Source organism: Ooceraea biroi, chromosome 14 (genome assembly GCF_003672135.1).
Source record: "Ooceraea biroi isolate clonal line C1 chromosome 14, Obir_v5.4, whole genome shotgun sequence".
Lineage (NCBI taxonomy): Eukaryota > Metazoa > Arthropoda > Insecta > Hymenoptera > Formicidae > Ooceraea > Ooceraea biroi.
Window position 1 is genome coordinate 5,569,225 of NC_039519.1, and position 22,747 is coordinate 5,591,971.

General features: G+C 36.3%; 2 protein-coding genes across 4 annotated transcripts in view; one reads left to right on the forward strand and one right to left on the reverse strand.

The window, feature by feature from the left end:
* LOC105274802 (fructose-bisphosphate aldolase) overlaps positions 1-12,085 on the forward strand; it is a 26,177-nt gene extending 14,092 nt beyond the window's left edge. The window contains exons 1-6 of one of the 3 annotated variants that reach the window (XM_011331239.3): positions 3,793-4,283; positions 7,186-7,395; positions 7,635-8,078; positions 8,314-8,667; positions 10,674-10,797; positions 11,123-12,085. In XM_011331239.3, the coding sequence (XP_011329541.2) occupies positions 7,189-7,395; positions 7,635-8,078; positions 8,314-8,667; positions 10,674-10,769 (1,101 nt within the window). In that variant the 5' untranslated portion in view covers positions 3,793-4,283; positions 7,186-7,188 and the 3' untranslated portion in view covers positions 10,770-10,797; positions 11,123-12,085. Of the gene's footprint in view, positions 1-3,792; positions 4,284-7,185; positions 7,396-7,634; positions 8,079-8,313; positions 8,668-10,673; positions 10,798-11,122 lie in introns of those variants that run through there. The other 2 variants (XM_011331238.3, XM_011331240.3) reach the window with 2 other exon arrangements.
* LOC105274801 lies at positions 11,779-17,837 on the reverse strand. Its single transcript, XM_011331236.3, has 4 exons — positions 17,468-17,837; positions 16,945-17,131; positions 13,653-13,720; positions 11,779-12,707 (listed from the first exon to the last, which is right to left on the reverse strand). The coding sequence occupies exons 2-4, from the start codon at positions 17,113-17,115 to the stop codon at positions 12,704-12,706; spliced, it is 243 nt and encodes an 80-aa protein (XP_011329538.1). The 5' UTR covers positions 17,116-17,131; positions 17,468-17,837; the 3' UTR covers positions 11,779-12,703.
* Between the last annotated feature and the right edge of the window lie 4,910 nt (positions 17,838-22,747).

The following is a 22,747-nucleotide window of genomic DNA, read 5'->3' on the forward strand; positions in this document are numbered from 1 at the left end:
GGGTTATTCTCGATCAGTGTCTTGATTTGGTCATCATCAGTAGTAGAGGGTCTGCTCGAGCGTTCTTGGTCTTTAAGGTTAAAATCACCAGCTCTAAACTTAGCGAACCACTTACGTACGGTTCTTTCAGCTAAAGCGCCTTCTCCGTAAACAGAACATATCGAATTTGTTGCTTGTGAGGCATTTTTGTCTTTCCGGTAATAGAAAAGCATCAAGTGTCTAAAATGTTCTTTGTTTTCTTCCATCTTCAAAAGAGTACAAAACTGACACGAATCAATTTATCTGAAACAACTTTTTTCCTAAAGATGCGTTGAAATGTCACCTTTAAGCATATGTATATACATCGTATGTTTTCAATAACATTGATATATTCAGACATGTTCCAACGCCATCTATTAAAAATCGGCACGAACTTTCCGGACGACCCAATATATGTCACTTCCTCCGATCTCAAGGTGTTCCAATCGACTTAACGTTCGGTTAATAAGTATCCATAAGAGCGACAGAAGTACATTTGTTATTTTTATCTCTTTAATATGCGTGTCTCTTTAATTGTATTTTTTATTAATACCGTTTCAACCAACTGTGCATTAAATGATTAAGAAAACAGTACAGTGCAATATAATGCAACCAAGTTTATTATTCTCGTTTAACTTATCCTCTATGTTATAACAATTTTTGTATTGTGGTTCCAGGAAACGTGAAATACACTTACGGCAATATCTGTGAACGAGGAATTCTGTAAACTTATTTTCATACTTGTAATCGAGTGAACGTAATGACGTATCTCTGACTGATTCGATGAACTATGTGTGGCAATTTGGCAAACAACTTTATCATATTACGTCATAATATGAAAAAGCGATTTACATAATATCGCGCAACACACGTGATACTTTTCGAATAACATTACGTTAAAATGTTACAAGACGATGACATTATCGCACGTAAACAGCTCATTATCCACAAGTTGCTTCCGATTATTTTACTTTCGATTTGCCACATTTCACATTGTTATTTGATACATCGAGAACGACTCGAAATTAAAGTTTAAAAGAACGATCTTAGAGTATAAACTAAAAATTTGGAGATTTACGCGAGAAAGCTTGATTTGTTGCGATTTAAAGAAATAATCCGGGATTATGAGATATTATACGCGACGAGATTACATAGCATATTTACTGTTGTGCTCGAAAACCGTGATGCGTTGTGGTCCAAATCTGTAGTTATTTCGGGCAGTTTATTACTCTTGCACAATGAAGATAAAAATAGTTGTTTTCATTGAAATCTTTTGTCGAAGATTGATTTGACTCAAATTGTTCAATTATAAAGCGCATATAAATTGTATCATTTTGTGTGTTCGATGTGTAGAAACATCGGAAATGTTGCGTTAAATTTCGCAATATACAGGGTGTCCCGGGTTTTAACCGACAAACTGCGGGAGCATATTCTACTAGTGGAAATAAGAAAAAATTCTTATATCGAGTTTCCTTAGAAATGCTTCATTACAAAGTTATAAACCAATATTGAAAAGAAATATGAGATAAGTAACAACGGATATTTTTCACAAAAATAAAAATTATCTACGCAATGATTTAGTGACGCATTTCAAAATGTTGTCCTTGCGCATCGATACAAGCTAGACACCGACGTAGTACAGAATTTGTTACGGTACGACATTCCTGAAAATTTTGTTGCATCTCAGTGACTGAATTAGTAATTCGTTGCTTTAAATCTTCAAGCGAGATTACTTCTGTACTGTAAACTTTATTTTTTAAAGTTGCCCATAAATAAAAATCAAGAGGCGTAAGATCTGGTGATCGAGCCGGCCAAGAAATTCTTCCACCACGTCCAATCCAGCGATCAGGAAATGATTCGTTGAGTATGTTCCGTGCAAATGAAGGTCAACATATTCTGTATGGTTGAATTTGTTTTTTTACAAGCTACATCATTTCGCTAAGGAAAATATACCATCTTATTTAAAAAAATGTTCATGACCTTGATATCTTGTGAAAGGTCACATTAAAAAAAATAATTTTCGTACCAGAGTACTAGTCTCTTTGAATCGAACAATTTTCGTCCTTTGACTTTTTTCATGTCATCAAAGGAAGCAGAGATATTCTAAGTGCTACAGTTAGAGGAAACACTCTGTATACAGGGTGTCCCGGGTTTTAACCGACAAACTGCGGGAGCATATTCTACTAGTGGAAATAAGAAAAAATTCTTATATCGAGTTTGCTTAGAAATGCTTTATTACAAAGTTATAAACCAATATTGAAAAGAAATATGAGATAAGTAACAACGGAACATAGTGCAGAATTTGCAAGGTCGAAGATGTTTATGTTACGTGTATTCACGTGTATTCATGTTCACTATGTTGAAACGATTCAGTATGATTGTTACTTTCACAACAGTAGCCGTTAGATTTCAATCGTCGTGTCAACTAGCAATTACTATCAGAATGCCAAAAGTGTTTTCAAACGAGGAATACACCGATATTCATTTCGTGTACGGATTCTGTGACGGAAATGCACGAGCTGCCGTACGAGAGTATCAACGTAGATTTCCTAACAGGAGAGCACCAGATAGATTTAAAGCAACGAATTACTAATTCAGTTACTGAGATGCAACAAAATTTTCAGGAATGTCGTACCGTAACAAATTCTGTACTACGTCGGTGTCTAGCTTGTATCGATGCGCAAGGACAACATTTTGAAATGCGTCACTAAATCATTGCGTAGATAATTTTTATTTTTGTGAAAAAATCCGTTGTTACTTATCTCATATTTCTTTTCAATATTGGTTTATAACTTTGTAATAAAGCATTTCTAAGCAAACTCGATATAAGAATTTTTTCTTATTTCCACTAGTAGAATATGCTCCCGCAGTTTGTCGGTTAAAACCCGGGACACCCTGTATAATATGTACCATGAAAGCAATATATTTAATAAATAAACAATAAATTGTTTTTAAAAAGATAGTAAATTAGATCTTTTTCTGTTTACTTTCTTTCTCGCTCTCTTATAATTCCACATACTCAAGAACCTCCCTCGTAGTAGCACCATGTATGCACTTTGCGTTCCCTCCGGCCTCATATATCTTCACAATCGTAAATTCTCATCTTTAGCTTCGCAGTGTGACATCGTTACACTCCAGGAAGTTTCCCAAAACAGGAATGAGCATAATAATGTTTGAGTCGCAAAGTTCGCTTGCGCGCATATAAATGTTCAACAAAATGTCAAATTACCCCAATATACCTGAATAAATTGCGCGCATAGGGTAGTACGTATACGTATGTATACGGGGCCATAACTTAACTGACACTAAAGAAAATAGGTGAAAGACAGGAATGAACACTTAATCGCCACTGATGAATACTAATTGCGTAAATTTCGCTTGCAGAAAATCGGTGTCGGTTGTTCGCGTCGCGACGTCGGTATCTTCGGATTATACGAATTCAGGGATACCGGAGCGCGCCCCGAGAACGTCTGCGCGTGCTGCATTGCGGCTAGCCCACCCTCTTTCGCTTTTTCTCCCTTCCTTCTCTTTCTCTTTTCTCTTCTTCAAACACGACGATGCAGAACGCGTGTTTCGCCAACCCTAAACGGGATCCGTTTACCCTCCTCGTCTCATCCGATTCTTCTGTCTTGCAGTTACGGCACTGCACTGCAGCCAGGTACATACATCCCAACCCTCTGCATCGGCGATGGTGGGAGTACACCTCGGGGGTGGCGTGCATACCGAATAAAACGACAGTCGGCAACTCGCGGTCGTGTCGGACGCGCGCGGGAGTTAGCTCGCACTCGCGACGTGGACCGGGAAGATGTAGTTGTATGGGGAACATGTTCTGCGGGGCCCACCCCTTCTTAAGGGCCCGATATGTCACGCGTTTATCATCTGGTTTTCCTCGTTCATTCTCTCTTTCTCTCCTTCTTGTATCGGTGTTCGATTGATTGTCGTTAGAGAATGCACAGTCATCTGCCACTCACCCCGTTATGATTTCGGGGGTGCAATATTACCCGTCGAGGCCCGGCGGACGATAAGCGCGTTCGTCAACAGTGACGTCATTATGATAGCACTGTAGTAAAAATGACGATCATTTTTTTATATTGTTAGCCTGTATGTGTCCTATTTATTAGCGCTATTATTGTCGCATTGTCTCGTACATTGTACGCACATATATGCATCTAACGGTGTCAAGATACTGTGCATTCACGTTCACATTCAGTTGATGCCACGGTGGAGCTATCGCTTCGATCATCATTCCGATAAATTCTTGGGAGGTAAGGAAACGATGTTGCTATGCATTCCTAATTTGAGGGTTTGAGATCGATAAGGCCAAATTCCGAGATTATAAACATACGGATTGCCCTCCATTCCCATTTTTAATGTAAAATGCATTTTTCTATACATAGCAGAGAGATCCTCGGATTAAAAACAAATATTTGAAAAGGATTTCAAAAATTACGAATGAAGATATTAATATATCTTGATATTTTCATGTGTCTTCTGTCTTCTGAGGAATTGTATACTTCTCTTATATTGGGTTGGCCAAAAAGTAATTGCGTTTTTTTCCAATACATAGACATACATGTCTTGAAATGTAACTAACTTCACTCTAAACCGCAAATTCATTATGTAGGTTAACAACTCACAGTTCAAGCTTGTTTTACAAAAAGAAAGTACACGATTTCGTTAACAATTGTTTCTTTGCCGTCGATTTCAAAATGGAAAATCAAAAAGAACATTTTCCTCATATTTTCTTTTATTACTTCCGAAAAGGGAACAACGCCGTGCAAGCTCATAAAAAGTTATCTGATGTATATGGCGAAGATGCTTTAAAACTGCGGCAGTGTCAAAATTCGTTTACTAAATTTCGATCTGGAGATTTTAATGTGAAAGATGCACCACGCTCAGGAAGGCCAATCGAAATTGATGATGACAAACTAAAGGCACTGATCGATTCGAATCGGCGTTTAACGACACGAGAGATTGCTGAGAATCTTAACATATCGAAATCGAGTGTTGAAAACCATTTAAAACTACTTGGATACATTAGTAAGCTCGATATTTGGGTACCACATGAGCTGAAAGAAATTCATCTCACTAAGCGTATTGACATCTGCGATTCTCTTTTGAAACGTGAGGAAAATGATCCGTTTTTGAAACGTATGATAACAGGAGACGAAAAATGGATCGTCTACAACAACGTCAAACGAAAAAGATGGTGGAGCAAGCGTGATGAACCTGCTGAAAGCACTTGAAAAGCAGATATTCACCAAAGAAAGATTATGCTGTCAGTCTGGTGGGACTTTAAAGGTATCGTGTATTTTGAGCTGCTTGCAAGGAATCAAACCATTCATTCAGACGTATACTGTCGTCAACTGGATTGCCATCAAACAGAAACGTCGAGAATTGGTGAATCGCAAGGGTGTTGTGTTTCACCATGATAACGCTAGACCACGTACAAGTTTGGTCACTCGTGAAAAATTGTTGCAGCTTGGATGGGATGTGCTACCACATCCACCATATTCGCCAGACCTGGCACCATCAGATTACCATTCGTTTCGTTCTTTGCAAAACGCCTTGAATGGTAAAACCTTGACTGCTGATGAGGATATCAAATCGTTGTTGGAATTGTTTTTTGCTGAAAAAGATAAGAACTTTTTTGAGCGCGGAATCATGAAGTTGCCTGAAAAATGACAAAAGATAATCAAACAAAATGGACAATGTATTGTTTAATAAAGTTTTTGTTTCCCATGAAAAATTCGCCTTTTATTTATATAAAAAAAACGCAATTACTTTTTGGCCAACCCAATATTATATATATTATATATTATATATTATATTAATATATATTGGGTTGGCCAAAAAGTAATTGCGTTTTTTTCCAATACATAGACATACATGTCTTGAAATGTAACTAACTTCACTCTAAACCGCAAATTCATTATGTAGGTTAACAACTCACAGTTCAAGCCTGTTTTACAAAAAGAAAGTACACGATTTCGTTAACAATTGTTTCTTTGCCGTCCATTTCAAAATGGAAAATCAAAAAGAACATTTTCCTCATATTTTCTTTTATTACTTCCGAAAAGGGAAAAACGCCGTGCAAGCTCATAAAAAGTTATCTGATGTATATGGCGAAGATGCTTTAAAACTGCGGCAGTGTCAAAATTCGTTTACTAAATTTCGATCTGGAGATTTTAATGTGAAAGATGCACCACGCTCAGGAAGGCCAATCGAAATTGATGATGACAAACTAAAGGCACTGATCGATTCCAATCGGCGTTTAACGACACGAGAGATTGCTGAGAATCTTAACGTATCGAAATCGAGTGTTGAAAAGCATTTAAAACTACTTGGATACATTAGTAAGCTCGATATTTGGGTAGCACATGAGCTCAAAGAAATTCATCTCACTAAGCGTATTGACATCTGCGATTCTCTTTTGAAACGTGAGGAAAATGATCCGTTTTTGAAACGTATGATAACAGGAGACGAAAAATGGATCGTCTACAACAACGTCAAACGAAAAAGATGGTGGAGCAAGCGTGATGAACCTGCTGAAAGCACTTGAAAAGCAGATATTCACCAAAGAAAGATTATGCTGTCAGTCTGGTGGGACTTTAAAGGTATCGTGTATTTTGAGCTGCTTGCAAGGAATCAAACCATTCATTCAGACGTATACTGTCGTCAACTGGATTGCCATCAAACAGAAACGTCGAGAATTGGTGAATCGCAAGGGTGTTGTGTTTCACCACGATAACGCTAGACCACGTACAAGTTTGGTCACTCGTGAAAAATTGTTGCAGCTTGGATGGGATGTGTTACCACATCCACCATATTCGCCAGACCTGGCACCATCAGATTACCATTCGTTTCGTTCTTTGCAAAACGCCTTGAATGGTAAAACCTTGACTGCTGATGAGGATATCAAATCGTTGTTGGAATTGTTTTTTGCTGAAAAAGATAAGAACTTTTTTGAGCGTGGAATCATAAAGTTGCCTGAAAAATGGCAAAAGATAATCAAACAAAATGGACAATGTATTGTTTAATAAAGTTTTTGTTTCCCATGAAAAATTCGCCTTTTATTTATATAAAAAAAACGCAATTACTTTTTGGCCAACCCAATAATATTAAATCAGTTTTATATTTATATTAATACAGATTTCGCATTTCTAGAAAATGGCTGCAGAAAAGTACAGCAAGGCCGAGCCCGAGCTTAAGAAAGAATTACAAACGATCGCGCAACAAATCGTAGCACCCGGCAGAGGTATCCTAGCCGCCGATGAATCGACCGCGACGATCGGCAAGCGTCTTCAGGACATCAATGTCGAAAACACCGAAGACACTCGCAGGGCTTACAGACAACTTCTTTTCACTACAGCAAAGGTAAACAAAATTATTAATTGACAGAGAATTTTAATAAACTTTAATAAATATTTAACTTATGTGTGTGTATTATCAATTTTATTAACCGTTCTGTTAAATATCTATTTTTAATTCGTTTAAATTTTTTATATAGAGCATTTTTTAAGATATCGTGCGTAGTGTTTCGACGCTCGCAATATCTTTTCAAGGAATTTTGCTGCAACGAAAAACATACATTATGTTCTTTCGGCTTTCTTTAGGATGTTATCAGGCAGCACATTTCCGGAGTCATACTTTTCCATGAAACTCTCTATCAGAAGGCTGACGACGGCACGCCGTTCGTTGAGCTGCTGAAACAGCGCAATATTATCCCGGGTATCAAAGTCGACAAGGGTGTTGTTCCACTTTTCGGCACGGACAACGAATGTACGACCCAGGGTCTCGACGATCTCCAGGCACGTTGCATCCAGTACAAGAAAGACGGCTGCCACTTTGCCAAATGGCGATGCGTGTTGAAGATCACGAAGGATACGCCGAGCAAGCTCGCTATCTTGGAGAACGCTAATGTGTTGGCCCGCTACGCCTCCATCTGTCAGAGTGCCAGAATTGTGCCGATTGTGGAACCTGAGATTCTACCCGATGGTGACCATGATCTCGCCCGTTGCCAGCAGGTTACGGAAGAGGTCCTGGCAGCCGTTTACAAGGTAACGATCGACTCGAGAGCGTTTCTTCGAGAGAAAAAAATAGCAAATGCTTGCCTCTTTCGAGATTTTTATCATAGTCAGTAAAGCACGATTGTAAAGTCCTGGATAAAAATTTGTTTGATGAAGTCTAGATAAAAATTGTTATAGAAGTTTTAAAAACAAGACTTGTTGAATTTATATTGACATAACTGCGGCTTAATTTTTTTGGATAACGTTTTAATGTATTTATTTGCAGGCACTTTCAGATCATCATGTATATCTCGAGGGAACGCTACTGAAGCCCAACATGGTGACGCCCGGTCAAAGCTGCCCGACGAGAGCGACTCCCCAGGAAATCGCCGCCGCAACGGTGACGGCGTTGATGCGTACCGTGCCACCCGCGGTACCCGGTATTACCTTCCTCAGCGGTGGTCAGTCCGAGGAGGAGGCATCAGTCAACCTGGATGCCATCAACAAGTTCCCAGCGAAGAAGCCCTGGGCATTGACCTTCAGTTATGGACGTGCCCTTCAGGCCTCCGTACTTCGCGCTTGGCAAGGCAAGGCCGACAAAGTTGCTGCTGGCCAGGAGGAATTAATTAAGAGGGCTAAGGTAAATAAATAAATAAATATTTTAAGTGAATTTACATCATTAAAAATTCTTTGAGTTGTTCGTTATCTTAGATCAATTGTACTTAACTCTCAACTGCTATTGCTATTTTGGACAACATATTGCAGAATAGCAATGTTATGATTTATTTAAAGCAATGTGTTGTAATTAACGTTAACAGATTGGAGGGCAATATTTAATATATATATTTTGAAATAACTAGAGAACAAGAGTCATGTAAGAATAATTTTTATTTTTCTGATTTTATTATTTTCTTTAATTAAACATACGCGTAAAATTTACTTCTGCTGTAGTCATTGAGAGTTATATGTGTGTGTCACCTAAATAGCTAGACTAATTTTATCGTTGTTTAATTATTGCCACATTGTGTAATAGATATCTGATCAAATTGCATGCATAAATTAGTTTTGCTTTACGTTATAACTATTCACGTTTGATATGTACGTTTCATTCACTGTCTGCGTATGAGTTAGTAGCCTATAGCACTAGCTGTCTGTTCGAAATTTTACAATGAATGTTTTTTGTTTTTATATTGAATTATCTTTGCACTTTCCCCCATTGCAAGCAATTTTTTTTAATAGTGCGAAATCTGATGATTCTCTATGCGTGGCAGTTATCTACGTATTGGGTCATTAAGTATGAAACTTTACAAATAGAACATAAACTTTTGCATTTTTTGGCACATGGACATGATTTATTTTCAATCGAAGTATGCGCCCATGTTATCTACACACTTCTGCCATTTTAGTGGTAGTTGGTCTGTGCCTCTACTATAGAAGCCAGGAGTACGGGAATCGATGAAGTCGCGGAAGGCTGTTTCGACTGCCTGTTGAGAATTGAAGAATTGTCCCACCAACAAGTTGTCCAAATTCCGGAAGAAGTGATAGTCGGTAGGTGATAGATCTGGTGAATATGGTGGATGACGGAGAGTTTCCAATTACAACTCCCGTAGCTTTGCCACGGTCAGTCGTGCAGTGTGCGGTCGAGCATTATCATGCAACAGGATTGGCATTGACCGATTGACCAATTTCGGTTGTTTAATAGCAAGTTGTTGCATCATTTCGTCCAGTTGCTTGCGATATACTTCAGCCGTTATCGATGTACCAGGTTTCATAAAGTTGTAGTAGATAACACCTGACCCGGACCACCAAACAGTCACCATAAGCTTCTTCTGTGTAACGTTGGGTTTCGCGTGATGTCTCGGTGGTTCATCAGCGTTCAACCACTGATGTGAGCGTTTACGATTGTCGTAGAGTATCCACTTTTCATCGCAGGTCACAATTCGATTAAAAAAAGATTCATTTTTGTGACGGGAAAGCAAAGAAAGGGAAGCCTCTAGACGTTGCGCCTGCTGCGCATCGGTCGATTCGTGCGGGACCCATTTGTCCAACTTCTTTATCTTACCAATTGCAGCTAAATGAACCAATATGGTGGGTATGGAAACATTGAATATCGATGCCAATTCACGTGTACTTTGAGGCGGATCGGACTCTACTACGGCTCTCGAGTGATCATTATCCACCTTCGTCTTTGGTCTTCCACGTGGCTCATTAGCGAGGCTGAAATCTCCATCTCTGAAGTTTTTGAACCAATTGCCCACCGTTGCTTTAGTAGTTGAACCTTCACCAAATACAGCGTTGATATTACGAGCTGTCTCCGACACTGTGGTTCCACGGCGGAACTCATTCATAAGTCACACGAATTTTGGACTTTTCCATGGTTCTATAACAAAGAATCCACCAATAAAACTAATGAAGATATTTGAACAAACAAATATGACATTTGAAGAGCGAACATACATCTACCACACTAACCTAACCTGATACTGACGTCTGGCGCCAAATTTGAGGTAACAAATGTTAAAGATGGCGCTTTTACATTTGTAAAGTTTCATACTTAATGACCCAATATTATAATCACTTGGAGCACTTGAGGCCATGAAGTGACGCATATTTCTTTGCATGTCTATGTAATGTGTGCTTGTTTAGGCAAATGCTGCAGCTTGCCAAGGCAAATACGTCGCCGGCAGCGTTTCTAGCAAAGCCGCTGGTACCTCTCTCTACGTCAAATCGCACGCCTATTAAAAAAATCTTGTTTTCGTTTTCCGTGACAGTAAGTATAATAGATCGAAGTTGAATGTTAACTTTCCGTGGCTTAATTATCATTTTTACTCATTTTTTAATACTTTATTCATCTTTATTGTCATTGTCTTGTTAATTGCAATTAATAAAATTCTATTAAATCACTAACGAAGCGATAAAAGTTTCGTTACAAAATTATAAAATGATGAGAAATTCTTTACAAGATTAAAAAAGTGAAATAAATCCAATTCCGCATTTTCTTGAAGATACTTTCTCGTACTCTTGTTCTGCAATTTTATAGATTTTTGCCTGATTCGCAACATTACAAATAAAATTGTGTTTTGTCTTTCACATAGGCTAACAGCGAATCGGCGCTTGGCAAATATGCAGGTGGTGTGGCCGGCGCCGCGGGAGACGCAGCACTCTTTGTCGCCAATCACGCGTATTAGGTTGATCCACAGAAAAATTCGAACAAAAGACGAGACGCGAGATAAGCCATCGTTGGAAGTACCTCGCTCGATCATTATCACTGTTCTTCCCAAGGAAGTTGCGCAAAGGAAGAAGTTCTCTCAAAGATCAAGACGCGTGCAAAATCTTTACAAGATCATTTTATCTCTTCTTTTTTACTCGTTGAAAGCATTATATCATTTCTCATTGATAATTATGTTTTTAAATTGAAACTTTTAATCGATCAATTTTTTACGCAAATTTCTGTCGATCAGGTACGTTTTTTAATTGATCTTTACATAATTTTTGAACTATGGTACTTCAATATCAATATCCAATTAAATTATTGGTGCTTCATCGCCACTTTTATCACTTTTAAAGAGAAATTAATTTAACGTGATCCTAAGCGATATTAATAATAATCGAAGAAGGAAGATCGAAACGTTACGCACTGACCGTGAGCAGATTTTTGCAACATTCGATATTACGATACGCGTTATTATTATATTCTGTAATGCCATAATACAAAAGCAAATATATATCTATGTATATATGTTTTTGTATATTATATATATATATATACATATATAGTCAGTGCGTTATTATATATCATATATATATTCTACGTGTATAAATTAAAGAGAACTATAAACAAGATATGCAAAATGATGCGAATATTAAATGTTAATTGTTAGTGACTGAATCGAATATTACGAAATCATGCTGCATCGTGTCATCTACATATGTATACAGTACTATGTGTATCTTAAATAGCTAAACTTAAGCAATTTATTGAGAACTATCTCGTATGTCAATGTTATATCCAGATATTTTCATTGTAATCTAGGTCACCAAATACAACTGTGGAGGGCAAAAAGAACTGTTATTTATTCTTGAATCTTTCCTAACAGTTTTTGAATAATTAATCGAACACATAATTGTTAGCAAAAGCATATTTTTGAAAAAGAAATTTATTTATTATCTGAACAGTATAATTTACGAAAAAAAATTATCTGATCCGCCGTTAAGTTCCAGTCTTAATATTTAAGTCCAAATACTTAATCTATATCTTGAAAAAATAAATTAATTTGACTCTTTTAATCCATCTTAATTTCTTGGCACTTTAGTGCTTTAAAATGAAAGCTTTCTATTCTACGCTATTAAAATTAAAATACTATATGTAACTGAAACTTTTAATCAGTCCAATCTTTTACGCAAATTTCTGTCGATCAGGTATGTTTTTTAATTAATCTTAAATTACATAACTTAATGAAAAATAAAATATATACTAAACATACAATAATGTTACGAAAATAAAGCATCTGGTGATCGAGTGCCGGTAACTGTTAATCAGATCGTGATAATGCAGATGCTCTATACTTTTAATCCCTAGAGCTTGAAGTCTTCATATTAGTTCTTAAAACCTCCACTACAAGACTCCACCGTCTCGTGAGGAAAGTGAGCTACGAGTAGTACGACTCAATATGTGGTCAGCTGCAATTTACATTTTCATAGTACACAATCATGCAAATAAAATGAAACTTTTATTTTCAAGTTTATATTCGCAAGCCAGATCAAGTTTCGCTACTTATTTTTAAGCAGTAAAAGTTTAGATAAATTTTAATTTGCAAATTATATTGCTGAAATATTGAACTAGTTTTGGTTTTGAGTAATACAATTCGAAACAGTTAATTTCTATTTTTAGAACTATCTAAAAATAGAAAGTACTAACGTACGATTGAATAAACCATTTCGAGATTAAAAAATAATACGACTGAATAAAACGTTTCGAGATTAAAAAAAAGTCTAACTTTTTCTAACTAAATATATTTTTAACCGAATACATCAATTCGCATATTGCTCGAATAAACGAGATATGCAAACAAAGGAAATAAATATTTTCCCATTTAAGATAATTATATTTATGTAGGAAGTCTAAAATATATAAAAATACTGTCGCTGAACGCAGGAGATAAAAACCTGCTTCCTACTCTCTTTTTTAACATACTTAATACTTTATTTAATAATTACATACAAAACCACGTATGAAGACACGTTTCATAAATATATCTTTTTCTCTTTGAAAAATTGAAGACATTTTGATATATATCTCTATTTGGTTTGACGCTAACTTTTAACTAAGTACGTTAACTTGCATATTATTCAAATAAACGAGATATGCAAATGAACAATGCAAATCAATATTTTCCCATTCAAGATGATTATATTTACGTAGGAAGTCGAAAATCTATAAAAGTACTGTCGCTGAATGCAAGAGATAAAAACCTGCTTCCTACTTTTTAACATACTTAATATATGCTAATACTTTACGCTAATCAGTCTTAAATTTCGTATTTTATAGGCACTTAATAGGAAAACCTTAACAAAAAAATCAACTTTTTAAGAAAAGAATACTTTTTATAGAATACGTTCTCTCACATCTCGGTCAGCATGAAGCTATAGCTTCTGCAACGTGGACACTGAGCATGGTCGTGCAGGAAGACGATCTGTACAACAAAAATCAGAAAATCAAATAATATGATATAATAATAAAATAAGAGATACAGATGATATTAACTATCATAATATTGTTAATCTAATATTATTAACAATTAAAACAAAACAGAAGAAACAATGCAATTTAAGGGGGAAGCCTGCTTTAGAACGTTGAAAATAAGGTATAATTTTACGAATTGTTTTGGAGAAACTATACAGCGGATCATTATAAAACTTTGATGCATTTATTAGTACATGTTTAAAGATAAAAAAAATTATTTTTTGATTTGAATATATCGCCTGTAGAGGTCGTCCTGGAGGCATCTTAGTGCAGCCGGCATTGTAAATTGGTGAGCATTCTCCTGCCTCCAAATTTCATCCAAACTGAAAAATTGAAATATTTTCTCGTTATTTATGAATTCCCATCGTCGATGAACCTTTAATATTCATAAAAACATTAAGTTAGACAATTACTTTTGCATGAAAAAGTTCAAAAACTTTGCCTAAAAATCGTACTTTTGTGTTCTAAGCTCCACCATTTTGGCACTTTTCAACTTTTTTCTTCTCTCTTTGGTTCAACGACGATGGGAATTCATAAATAACGAGAACATATTTCAACTTTTCAGTTTAGACGAAATTTGGAGGCAGGAGAATGCTCACCAATTTGCAATGCCGGCGACGCGGCTGCACTAAGATTTCTCCAGGACGACCTCTACAAGCGAATATTCAAATCAAAAATAATTTTTTTTATCTTCAAACATGTACTAATAAATGCATAAAACTTTGATGCATTTATTAGTACATGTTTAAAGATAAAAAAATTATTTTTTGATTTGAATATATCGTCTGTAGAGGTCGTCCTGGAGGCATCTTAGTGCAGCCGGCATTGTAAATTGGTGAGCATTCTCCTGCCTCCAAATTTCATCCAAACTGAAAAATTGAAATATTTTCTCGTTATTTATGAATTCCCATCGTCGATGAACCTTTAATATTCATAAAAACATTAAGTTAGACAATTACTTTTGCACGAAAAAGTTCAAACACTTTGCCTAAAAATCGTACTTTTGTGTTCTAAGCTCCACCATTTTGGCACTTTTCAACTTTTTTCTTCTCTCTTTGGTTCATCGACGATGGGAATTCATAAATAACAAGAACATATTTCAATTTTTCAGTTTGGACGAAATTTGGAGGCAGGAGAATGCTCACCAATTTGCAATGCCGGCGACGCGGCTGCACTAAGATTTCTCCAGGACGACCTCTACAGGCGATATATTTAAATCAAAAATAATTTTTTTATCTTTAAACATGTACTAATAAATGCATAAAACTTTGATGCATTTATTAGTACATGTTTAAAGATAAAAAAATTATTTTTTGATTTGAATATATCGCCTGTAGAGGTCGTCCTGGAGGCATTTTAGTGCAGCCGGCATTGTAAATTGGTGAGCATTCTCCTGCCTCCAAATTTCATCCAAACTGAAAAATTGAAATATTTTCTCGTTATTTATGAATTCCCATCGTCGATGAACCTTTAATATTCATAAAAACATTAAGTTAAACAATTACTTTTGCATGAAAAAGTTCAACAACTTTGCCTAAAAATCGTACTTTTGTGTTCTAAGCTCCACCATTTTGGCACTTTTAAACTTTTTTCTTCTCTCTTTGGTTCATCGACGATGGGAATTCATAAATAACGAGAACATATTTCAATTTTTCAGTTTGGACGAAATTTGGAGGCAGGAGAATGTTCACCAATTTGCAATGCCGGCGACGCGGCTGCACTAAGATTTCTCCAGGACGACCTCTACAAGCGAATATTCAAATAAAAAAATAATTGTTTTTATCTTCAAACATGTACTAATAAATGCATAAAACTTTGATACATTTATTAGTACATGTTTAAAGATAAAAAAATTATTTTTTGATTTGAATATATCGTCTGTAGAGGTCATCCTGGAGGCATCTTGTGCAGCCGGCATTGTAAATTGGTGAGCATTCTCCTGCCTCCAAATTTCATCCAAACTGAAAAATTGAAATATTTTCTCGTTATTTATGAATTCCCATCGTCGATGAACCTTTAATATTCATAAAAACATTAAGTTAGACAATTACTTTTGCATGAAAAAGTTCAAAAACTTTGCCTAAAAATCGTACTTTTGTGTTCTAAGCTCCACCATTTTGGCACTTTTCAACTTTTTTCTTCTCTCTTTGGTTCATCGACGATGGGAATTCATAAATAACGAGAACATATTTCAATTTTTCAGTTTGGACGAAATTTGGAGGCAGGAGAATGCTCACCAATTTGCAATGCCGGCGACGCGGCTGCACTAAGATTTCTCCAGGACGACCTCTACAGGCGATATATTTAAATCAAAAATAATTTTTTTATCTTTAAACATGTACTAATAAATGCATAAAACTTTGATGCATTTATTAGTACATGTTTAAAGATAAAAAAATTATTTTTTGATTTGAATATATCGCCTGTAGAGGTCGTCCTGGAGGCATTTTAGTGCAGCCGGCATTGTAAATTGGTGAGCATTCTCCTGCCTCCAAATTTCATCCAAACTGAAAAATTGAAATATTTTCTCGTTATTTATGAATTCCCATCGTCGATGAACCTTTAATATTCATAAAAACATTAAGTTAGACAATTACTTTTGCATGAAAAAGTTCAAAAACTTTGCCTAAAAATCGTACTTTTGTGTTCTAAGCTCCACCATTTTGGCACTTTTCAACTTTTTTCTTCTCTCTTTGGTTCATCGACGATGGGAATTCATAAATAACGAGAAAATATTTCAATTTTTCAGTTTGGATGAAATTTGGAGGCAGGAGAATGCTCACCAATTTACAATGCCGGCTGCACTAAGATGCCTCCAGGACGACCTCTACAGGCGATATATTCAAATCAAAAAATAATTTTTTTTATCTTTAAACATGTACTAATAAATGCATCAAAGTTTTATAATGATCCGCTGTATAGTTTCTCCAAAACCAATTCGTAAAATATACCTTATTTTCAGCGTTCTAAAGCAGGCTCCCCTCTTAATGTCTCATGCACAGAGGATACGGTAACTCTAGGGAATAATATGAGATTTATGCAGCAGCGAATCAACATTTTCCTTCTTCTGTGCAGTTAACACGTGCAAGCTGATTAATCGTTACACTCTTTCATGCTCTGCAATAGGCTTTAGCCAAATCCTGATTGCAAAAATTATAATGTTGCTGTACTAACCTTAGGATGCTGGGGACACATGTATCTGACTCTCCCCTTGGTCCAGAAGCCACAACCATTGCAAATTATGTTACAATGTGGTCTATAACAAATGCAATCTGTCGCATTTGTTCGTAGATTTTCCTTCTGAACAATGTTCATATTGGTCGTCATTATATATTGTGATTCCATATTGTGTCAAATAAATCTACAAGTTTTGAAACAAATAAATGCAATATGTAATATCCAATAAAATAATCTTTCTAATTTCTTTTCATGTAATTGAGACGACTAAATTACTGTTTAAGCAATAAATAAGACAGTTTTACACTAAATGTAAGAGCTAGAAATTTCGATACTTGGCATAATTAACACAAAAGAGGAAGAAAAATAAGAAAACAGTGATGGAGGAAAAGAAAGAAAGAGATCTCGAAATCCATCCCCACGGCAAGGCAATTAACACTCGTCGCCTGTGTAAAAGACACCGATAAATCGGCAGAAATTTCGCTGCCGTAATTTACCCAAAGAAAACAAGGCGCCTCACCTGACGAAATATGACTCGGTGGTTGTGTACGGCGTTATATACAGGAAGAAAACGATAGGACGCAACGTTTTATGCTTGACGCTAGATCGCGTCCACCCGAACCTCAAAGCACTTTCGGACTGATAGAAACGAACAACAGCGCGAAAAACGCGCCGATGACTAACGTATATAGTAAACTGCGCGCCCATATTAAGCAGGGGATCCAACATACGCGAGAGAGGATAACAGCGCGGATTTTCCGGTTCGAGAGTACAGTGGGTAAGAACAAAAGACGAGGGGCGGTTGCCCCTCTCGCTCACTCACTCGCTCTCCATCTCACAATCGGTTGTTTTCCTCGATATCGCTCCCTCCTAGAATATTATGACAGGGAAAGAGAGAGAGCACTATTTTTGTCTCTCCATCCTCTCTCCAATTGCTCCATAGATCGCGCAGTCTATTATATGTATACGTTAGTCTACTGTATTATACAGGGTGTCCCGAATTTAAATGTCCAAACTTCGGGAGCGTGTAGGGGATGATAAACCAAAAATAAAAAGTCCTTGGAGATATGCTCGTTTTTACTTCGTTTTGGAAAATCGCAAAAAAGAAAACGTAGATTTCATGCAGCGATGACTCGTCGCTCCGGAATTCTTCTGCTTGAAAATCGGCGCCGCGCATACTCTCGCACTTCCTTTGTTTGTTTACATTTCTGCTTCTCTCCTATAAATTCGTCAGTTACTCATCAGAAGCCACCGAGTGAATTACTCCTGTGACAATGCCGCGTACATGTTCTAACGTTGAATATGCTGATATGGTTTTCGTGTATGGTTTCTGTGACGGTAATGCTAGGGAGGCGGTGCGAGAGATGCGCGCCGATTTTCAAACAGAAGAATTCCGGAGCGACGAGTCATCGCTGCATGAAATCTACGTTTTCTTTTTTGCGATTTTTCCAAAACGAAGTAAAAACGAGCGTATCTCTAAAGGACTTTTTATTTTTCATTTATCATCCCCTACACGCTCCCGAAGTTTGGACATTTAAATTCGGGACACCCTGTGTATGTTTATGGTCGGGACTCGCGAGGACGTTGTTTTCCGTCGTATTTGAATCGTGCTGTTACATCTTCAAATCGCGACGCAATATCCGCGGATCTCGATATCGCGATATCTGAATGCTTAAATTCAAATAATCTCTCTAAACGTTCCCTTTCAGCATGTAAATTAAGCAATTAAATTATTATATCAATAAATAAGACGGATTGAAAATAGAGTTCTGTTTAAATATATTCTTTTCTCATGAATCCTATTCTAAAAAAGGCGTGTTAACTTCTTGACTAGGAAATATGTTCGAATCGCGCGAATGTATAATAGAAATTATTTATATATATATATATATATATATATATATATATATCCCAGGCAGCACACATTGGTTTCAAAACCGTTTCATAAACGTTTTGCCGTAACGTTTCATAACCATTTTATTGAAACGTTTATTTAGGAGAAAAATGTCCAACGAAAAAACGTTAGGAGAAACGTTTCTTTTTCGGCAAAAAAACGTTTCAGAAACCATCAGAAAAATATTTATCAATTCTATATATCAGTGCCTCAAAGATAGACAGAGTTAAGTCACATTTTTGTAAAAAACTAGATTTTTATATTTTATGGATTACTCTCTAAATTTCGTGTAGTGGAATCTCACTCTTTTGAAATATCACTTCAAGTAATAGTGATCCCAAAAGTTTCAAAAGAAAAGAGTATTGGATCGGTTTTCCGGATGGTTATTTATAAGGTGATAACACAAATGTTACTTGCGAGAACGTCACGTCTGGCCTGGCCATCTATCGGTCGCTTGGTGAATCAGAGGTGGGAATCACACACACTTGTGTTGATTTTTGTCTCTTGTTCCATAATCGAGTACATTGAAATGTATGATGTAAAAATAATGAATACTCGCAAAGTAGAAATTACTATTTTTTCTATATTAATTATATAATTTCAAATCAATTTAATAAAACACATTTTTCGTTTCTGTGGAAACGTGAAAAATACGTTTTTAAAATTTCGGTCTAAAAACGGTTTCTATTTAAAAAGTTTCTTAAATGGTACTTTATGTTTCTTAGACATTAGATACGTCTAAGAAACATATATTAGGCTAACATGTGCTGCCTGGGATATATTATATATATATATACAGGGTGTCCCGGGTTTTAACCGACAAACTGCGGGAGCATATTCTACTAGTGGAAATAAGAAAAAATTCTTATATCGAGTTTGCTTAGAAATGCTTTATTACAAAGTTATAAACCAATATTGAAAAGAAATATCAGATAAGTAATAACGGATTTTTTCACAAAAATATAAATTATCTACGCAATGATTTAGTGACGCATTTCAAAATGTTGTCCTTGCGCATCGATACAAGCTAGACATCGACGTAGTACGGAATTTGTTACGGTACGACATTCCTGAAAATTTGGTTGTATCTCAGTAACTGAATTAGTAATTCGTTGCTTTAAATCTATCTGGTGCTCTCCTGTTAGGAAATCTACGTTGATACTCTCGTACGGCAGCTCGTGCATTTCCGTCACAGAATCCGTACACGAAATGAATATCAGTGTATTCCTCATTTGAAAACACTTTTGGCATTCTGATAGTAATTGCTAGTTGACACGACGATTGAAATCTAACAGCTACTGTTGTGAAAGTAACAATCATACTGAATCGTTTCAACATAGTGAACATGAATACACGTGAATACACGTAACATAAACATCTTCGACCTTGCAAATTCTACACTATGTTCCGTCGTTACTTATCTCATATTTCTTTTCAATATTGGTTTATAACTTTGTAATAAAGCATTTCTAAGCAAACTCGATATAAGAATTTTTTCTTATTTCCACTAGTAGAATATTCTCCCGCAGTTTGTCGGTTAAAACCCGGGACACCCTGTATATATATATATATATATTCAGATAAATATTTCCTGGAGAATATATTTGACGATTTGAAATATAAATCAAAGGAACTAATATTTGCTTTGTCGTGTTTTACAGACGCTGAACTGACTAACTGAGTACGTGTACGCGCGCGACAAAAGTTTCGCGCGTAATTATTTTCGCGTAATACATTGTGCATAACTGTAACCATTGCATCGGGAGTGTCGCATATTAAAATAATCGTATGAAAAGTGTCGTTTTTTTCACGAGCCCTAAAGAATCACACGGAAGAGAAGAAGGAGGCTCGGAACGGGCATTGACGACGCAGAATCGAGCGGAAAGTAAGTCAGTCTTTCGGATGCCTGTTAACGCGAGCGGTTAACGCGATCAAGTACGTAATTATACGCAATCGAGTGTATTTTTCGCATTGTATCAGTCATACGCAAATGTACAATTATAACATTTAATAAAACGATTTGGTTCCGTATACTTTTTACATTTTGCACTACGCGTACACGCAGGCGTTCGAGAGACAAAGAAAAGAATAAAGATTAGCGAAAATAATAGAAGATAGAATAAGCCAACTCAAACTTGAGCGCTACCAAGCCGCGTCATTCCCAGCTAGGTTACCCTTCGACGCGATCACATTAATAAGTAATGAGCAATTACTATTTTATCTATAAGTCATTTTTAACTGAATATTATAACAAATTCGTTTAGAATCCTATCAACAAGTTTAGTGCATACGAGCGTGTGCATATAAATCTCACTCTACCCATACGGCACGAAAACATTTCAGAAATATTTCAGAAGTATTTCATCTGACAGATGAAAGCATCTCATAAACATTGCAAAATGTTTCTGCAACAGTTATGAGACAACTCCGGAATAGCAAAATGTCCGCGACACTTGCATTCAAAACCTTATAGAAAGGTTGCTGAAAGGTACAGATCAATCTGCAACCTTTCTGAAATATTGCCGAAAGATGATTAAAATAGCTGAGATCTTTTTGATATATTACTGAAGGTTAATTGAAATAAGTTTGAAACTTTCCTATGATGTTGCACACAAATTACAAAGCTCTTATTAAAATCAATTGAAAATACTTCAGAAATTATATTTAAATTTATTATACGAGTATTCAGAAGATTGCAAATACTAAAAAGTTATAATAAAAATTATATATAAAATGTATTTATTATTTTTATTGTACGTTTTTATTTAATATTTGCAATCTAATTAAATAATAAATTTGTGTTGCTGCGTAGCTGTAAAATGAAGTAAATAACGTGCAGTATCGTCATATTTGCTCTATTATTTTCAAGAAGAGCAAACGAGCTGCAAAGGTCATAAAAGATATGCCGTGTATGGAGATGATGCCTTAACAGGACGCGTATGTCAAAGGTTCACCAAATTCCGTTCTGGAGATTTGAACGTCAATGATGCGCCTCGCTCCGGTCGCCCGATCGAGATGATTCAAGTAATCAAAGCTATCATCGATAAAATCCATCCAATCGGTGCGAGAGATTGCTACAGCACTTTAATATATCTCATATAAAGCGTAGAAACAATTTGCGCCAACTGGAATACGTTTCTCGCTCAATGTGTGGGTGCCGCATGAATTAAACCGAGCCAACTTGGCCACTCGCATATCCATCTGCGATTTGCTGCGGAAACGTCAAGAAAACGATCATTTTTGAAGCGGTTAGTGACAGGAGATGAAAATGGTCGTCTATGAGAATGTAACGCGGAAAAGATCATGGGACACAGCAGCGAGCCACCACAAACAACCTCGAAGGCAGGATTTGCATCCGAAGAAGATCATGCTCTCCGTATGTGGGATTTCAAAGGTGTCACTTACTACGAGCTGTTTACCGTAAGCAAAACAATTGATTCAACCATATACTGCTCGACAGTTAACAAAATTGGACCAAGCACTCCGCAAAAAACGTCCAGAATTGATAAATCGAAAAGGTGTTGTCTTCCACCACAATAACGCCAGACCTCACAACATCATTGACAACTCGGAACAAATTACTCAGTCTTGGCTGGGATGTTTTGCCTCATCCTGCGTATTCACCGGACCTGGCCCTTCCGATTATCATTTATTCGGTCGTTGCAAAACTCTTTAAACGGAAAAATCTTCAAGGATGAAGAAACGTCAAAAGACACCTGATGGTTTTTCGCCGATAAGCCAGATGTTTTACGAACGCGGCATAATGAAGTTGGTGGAAAGATGAGAAGATCATCAAAAAATGGTCCAATTATAATTGATTAAAATTTATCGTGATAAAAAATTGTATTTTCCATCCCTAAAAAACCGAACCAACTTATTTGCCAACCCAATATATTTATCAAAGGC

Bases quoted from the DNA above. Each gene is read 5' to 3' on its own strand.
- LOC105274801 (XM_011331236.3), bottom strand. From the start codon at position 17,115: ATGGAATCACAATATATAATGACGACCAATATGAACATTGTTCAGAAG. The intron at 13,721-16,944 runs GTTAGTACAGCA...TTTGTTGTACAG, and splicing joins TGTGTCCCCAGCATCCTAAG to ATCGTCTTCCTGCACGACCA.